Genomic DNA, 5,663 nt, shown 5'->3' with positions numbered 1-5,663 from the left:
GAAGATCTTTCAACGTTCTGTCCAGTGCCTCCAGTGACCTCTTATGGGCCATTGTGCATTCATCCCAAACAATCAATTTGCATACCTGTAGGATCTTGGCCATTGCGCTATTTTTGGCGATGTTGCAAATTGGTGTTTCGGTGATTTGCATGTTTAGTGGTAATTTCAAGGCAGAATGTGCAGTTCGCCCGCCTTCTAGCAGAGTTGCAGCTATTCCAGATGAAGCCAACGCTAGAGCAACATCATTTCGCGATCAGATCCTCGCCAAAAGCAATGAAATTAAAAACGTTTTTCCGGTTCCTCCGGGAGCATCAAGGAAATAAATTCCACCAGATCCACTGTTCACAGCTTCTATCAAAGTGTCTTACGCAATTCTTTGTTGTTGATTAAATTGTGGAACATTTGTACGAACTGTTTCGGCCAATGCTTCAATGTCGTACTGATGTTCTCTTTGCAACTCGGGGTTTAATGCATCGTGCATATGACGATTGGGTGGTGTCATTCCCAAACACGACAATACTTTATTTGCTATCAATAAACACATATCTTCCATCTTGATCAATGTGTCATTGTAAATTTCTTCAGTCATTTGTAGTGTAGGATTCAAAGTTTGCCGGCGCACACGATGCAAAACATCCTCAGACATGTCATCTCTATACTTAACCCACAAATCTTTTGGATTCGAGGGGAAACATGTCGATATGATAATCGCAAACAATGTACGAATTTGATGCGGCGACGAAGATATTACGGAATCCTTGAGCGTATCATCCCAGTGCGAATCGTTCTCAAGTAAATTTAATAGTTGACATGCCTCACGGTAAGTCGCACACAGCTGTCCATTAACTGTTTTCAGTTGTTTAAACGATGTCGGACCACGAACATTCACCAACAACAACCGCAAATAATAACATTCATCGTTATTTGGATGTACTGTGTAGATGCGACCCAGAGCATCTGAAGCAAATACATTTGGATGTCCTTCAACTGGTGTTCCTTGTTTTCGACGCTGAAACGATTTCGATGATGCGTTCCATGTGTAATAGAGTGGCAAGTCAGCATACAGCAAAGTGCGAGCAAAATCATCAGTTTGACAGACTGTAAAGAAACTTGTTAATGTTGTCGACGGTGGATGTGCCGCGCTGTCTGCCGCGTTAGATTCATTAAAATAAACTCGTTGACCATTTTCTAAATGGACTGCCAAATGGACTACTGTAGGGTGTCTTTCATGGATCGCAAATGAAAAGATACGCCAAATAGCTTCGTTGCTACTTACATAGCGACCCATCTGGTACTGTGATATTTCATCATTTGCATTGGTTACACCGAAGACAGCCATATCACTACCTTTATTAACATATTTACATATGTACTTTATCGACTTCACAGAATTACAATATTCCACATTGATGTGAGTCTCAAAAGCTTTGGACAATATTGGCGAGTATGGCACAATCCAACGATTGTCTACATCAAAATTTTGTCCTCTTACCTTCACAACTACCGATCGCCCACTCTCCGCAACTGATCGCCGACGATACAATGGGTATCCATAATTTCCCGTTATGGTTTCAGCAAGCAGGTCTCTTGGGTATCGCTTGGAATACCTACCGTCGACCATACAGGGTGAGTTGTAGTTGAAATGTCCGCAAGGTCCATGTATCATGTGTTTGGTAACTACTGCATGCAATTTTGGGTCAACTATTTCATCTGGAATTTCAGCTGAAATTATGGAATCAACCTCATCGGGCCTTATTTTGTCCACTAACCATACTAAAATGTGCGCATGTGGCAATCCACGCTTTTGCCATTCTACAGAGTACATCCAACAACGGATTCGGCCATACACACAATGCTTTATTAAGAAATTTATGAGAGATTTTAATTTTTGTTTAAAAACTCTGGCAGTTATGTCATGTCTATCAACTGGTGTTTGGCTATGTAGTAATTCCTTCTCGACCATTTTGCGTTACATGTGAATGTAACAAATAAGTCTGGGCGGCCATAATGCCTAACATATGACATAGCATCCTGAGCATATTCATGCATGTGGCGTGGGCTTCCTATATAAGTAGCTGGCAAAATTGTCATTCTTCCTACATTATTCACATTGCCATCAGCATTTATAGCATCGCGGAGATGGATGTATTCCTCTGACCGTAGCCGTCGTTGGTTCAAACGGATGTATGTCAATCGTTCAGTCTCAATTTTGACATACATGTCAACTGCAAACTGATGAAAAAGTCGTTGACACATCAAAATATGATTTACTTCACCTTGACGGATCATGAGTCTGTATGAATAGAAATTCATAGCACTAACTTTTTTGTTGGTTTCAGCACCTGCAATCAAAAATGATAAATGTTTAAATTGTTACTTAGATGAATTGAATTTAAAAATATTATTTAATCTTGTTCAATTCATTTACCTGTTACTTGATTTACCATTTTGATATTAAAATGGTATCCATCTTCCCCCTTCCAGAAGATCAAAGTATATTGTAGTGCATCATAACTCCTGTGTGTTTCAGATACACGTTTTAAATCACTATTCCGACGATGAAGCACAATATCTCTAGATTGTAAATTTTCTCCCACAATGACAACAGCCACTTCATCAATGGTAGGTGAATTGAACCTCCTTGTGTGTTCAGCGGCAGGTGTTTTGTCAGCTCGAATAATAATATTATGGCTATCAGATGGCATCCGATCCAATGCTATTTTGAACATGTTTACTAAATTGTTATACTGATGAAGAAACATTTGTAATTGTTGGACAATGGTTCTCTTCACTGTTCGATTGTGAGCACAACGATTATTAATTTCCGCATATGAATTTCCCATAAAATAAATTTGTAAAAATTGATGATCTGCATCAGGTAGTGGTAACAGAGTTCCCAGTAAGTGATAAATTTATCCTTGAATCTGTAATTTTTTAAAATTTGTCCATTAATTATTTCCGATATAGTACAAACTTGAATAATATAAAAAAATATTCTTATATAATACCTTGAAAGTGTGCATGAAATTGTCTTGTATAATATGTGTAGCACCAAATGATGTAATCTGGAAACAGTTGTTATATTTCTGAATGTTGGTCAAGAAGTGCTTAGAATCATTTCTAATCCCAGAAACTAAAGAGCGTAAAAGATCTGGTGGTGGGACCAAATGTGGCAATTTTACTTTGCCTTCAGCACAACATAATTCAGTAGATTCACCAGTGTATTTTAACGCCTTACAATATTTACAAATTGTTTTCATTTCCCCAATTGTTACCGATTTGTCGGCACAATATTCAATTGCCGGATCATAGTGGAATGCAGCTCGTTCAAGAATCACAGGAGCACTGCGTCTGCGGATTCGCTCAATTTCATTATATCTAGCTTGCTGTTGTTGTGTTTGATGTGCACGAACTCGTTGCATTCTAAGCCTATCTCCTACATTGTCACTCACTAAAGTACGCAATTCTGACATAGCAATACGACTATTTTCTTGATCTGTCTGTCTCTGGTCATCAGTGCGGTTAGCACGTGAGGTAGCTCTTCGCACATTTGATTGACTACGACGACCTAAGTCAGGTCGTCTTCTCCTCGGCATCGTAAATTGTAATTAATCAAAGTGAGAAAATTTCCCGCTCATTTAGCAGTAAAAGAGCACATTACTTGGAATGTTACTATCACAAAGGATCACCAAAGTAAAGAAAGTTCTCGCGCACGTAGCCACAAAGATAGATATAATATCGTAATACTTTTTTCCGTGCTCTGAAATGCGACAGGATGGATTGACATATTAGTTGGTTGTCAAATCTAATGTCAAATATTATGATTGCGTTCAGAAATTTAACTTAAGATTTATAATTTAATTTGTGACAAAACTTAAGATTTATCTTTCGATTTCTATATAGTCTTATTAAAAAAATAATCAGACAGTTTAACAACTGAAGTTAGCTAAAATTGAGTTTCTCGAAGCCGACCACTATTTATGTACTATGTATTTTGAGACTATGCAATTTTGTCGCGTTCGCGATTCACTTTCACTTTTGTCGAGTTTCAGAACGCGATATTAGATCCTCCAACGCGCACGCGAATTTGAACTTTATGCAGGGGTAATAAATTAGAAATTGACTCTCCATTTTATTTAGAAAACGTTTGTATGGGAAATAGAAATATGCTGTTTTGAGTATTTTCCCGGCAAGTATTCGAATTTTTCTCACCTTTTAAACCTTCCCTAGACCTCTACGAATAATTCAAGACCAAGATAAGATAAATCCGTTCAGCCGTTCTCGAGTTTTAGCGAGACTAACGAACAGCAATTCATTTTTATATAGACTATGCACTTAAATAGCTTTGACACAGTGGTAAGTTTGGATATCGGCCTATAATTTTCGATATCATTTTTGTTACCAACTTTAAGGATAGGCGTAATATAAGTCAATTTCCATGCATCAATAAAAACTCCGGCAGATAGTGACATATTAAATATGTGCCTTAAAGGAACAATCAAAGATGAACAACTTTTCAACAGGACAGCCGAGAGGCCATCTGCGTCAGTTGGGTTGACATCTTTAGCTGTTCAATACCATTAGCTATGTCCAAGTCAGTCAAGCATAGCTTCCCGAAATAGATGGAAGTATCTACAATTAGCAGATATTCAGACGACACCCCACTACTATTATCCGTAACGAAATTCGAGGAAAATAATTCAGCAAATAAGTCAGCCGCTTCCGAAATTGAGTTGGCCTCTAAAGTGGACCGATGTCGGAATATCCGAACAATTCTTTTTCGACTTTATGTAGCTCCAAAAATATTTAGGGTTGCATTTAATACTGTTTTCAACGTTATGAATGTACCGCCGATACAAAAATCTATTGAGCTTATAAATTCAGCTCTGTAAAATATGTAGCGCTCACGAACATTGGCACTGGTAGAGCGTTTATGCTTTTTATAGAACTTATTATTTAAATTCCTTAACCGTTTGAGTTGTTTAGAGAACCACGGATGTTTAGTTTTTTTTTCTCTATGAACAGGGATGCTATTCACACAGATGTCATAAATTGTTGACTTAAAAATATCATAACAACCAGTTACATCTGCATTTACAAAAAGGTGGTCCCAATTCAAATCACACAAAATCTTTAACTCATCAAAATTACATCGCGGGTAGTTAAAGGCCGCTCTATTATCACATGTTGGTAGTTCGAAATATTGATAAAAGGGAGTGGGCCTTAGTTCTATAGGTGGACGCCATTTCGGGATATCGCCATAAAGGTGGACCCGGAGTGACTCTAGAATGTGTTTGTACAATATGGGAATCAAATGAATGATGTTAATGAGTATTTTAAAAGGGATTGGGCCTTAGTTCTATAAGTGGACGCCTTTTCCTGATATCGACATAAAGGTGGACCAAGGGTGACTCTAGAATGTGTTAGTACAATATGGGAATCAAATGAAAGGTATTAATGAGTATTTTAAAATGGAGTGTGCCTTAGTTCTATAGGTGGACGCCTTTTCGAGATATCTATTTTACAAAGTTTTTTATAAAGTTAAATTTTGCGTCAATAAACCAATGTTTCATCCCGTTTTTCGTATTTGGTATAGAATTATGGCATTTTTTCGTTTTTCGTAGTTTTCGGTATCGAAAAATTGGACGTGGTCATAGTCGGAT

At 37.6% G+C, this 5,663-nt stretch overlaps 1 protein-coding gene across 1 annotated transcript; it reads right to left on the bottom strand.

Moving 5' to 3' along the window:
• Positions 1 to 364: 364 nt before the first annotated feature.
• LOC137248488 (uncharacterized) lies at positions 365 to 1,666 on the bottom strand. The gene has a single exon (XM_067779424.1). The coding sequence runs from the start codon at positions 1,664 to 1,666 to the stop codon at positions 365 to 367; it is 1,302 nt and encodes a 433-aa protein (XP_067635525.1).
• Positions 1,667 to 5,663: the final 3,997 nt, after the last annotated feature.

This window comes from Eurosta solidaginis, chromosome 4 (genome assembly GCF_040869045.1).
Source record: "Eurosta solidaginis isolate ZX-2024a chromosome 4, ASM4086904v1, whole genome shotgun sequence".
NCBI classification, from domain to species: Eukaryota; Metazoa; Arthropoda; class Insecta; order Diptera; family Tephritidae; genus Eurosta; species Eurosta solidaginis.
The sequence above is the reverse complement of the archived record's forward strand: the minus strand, read 5'-3'. Positions and strand labels throughout refer to the sequence as shown.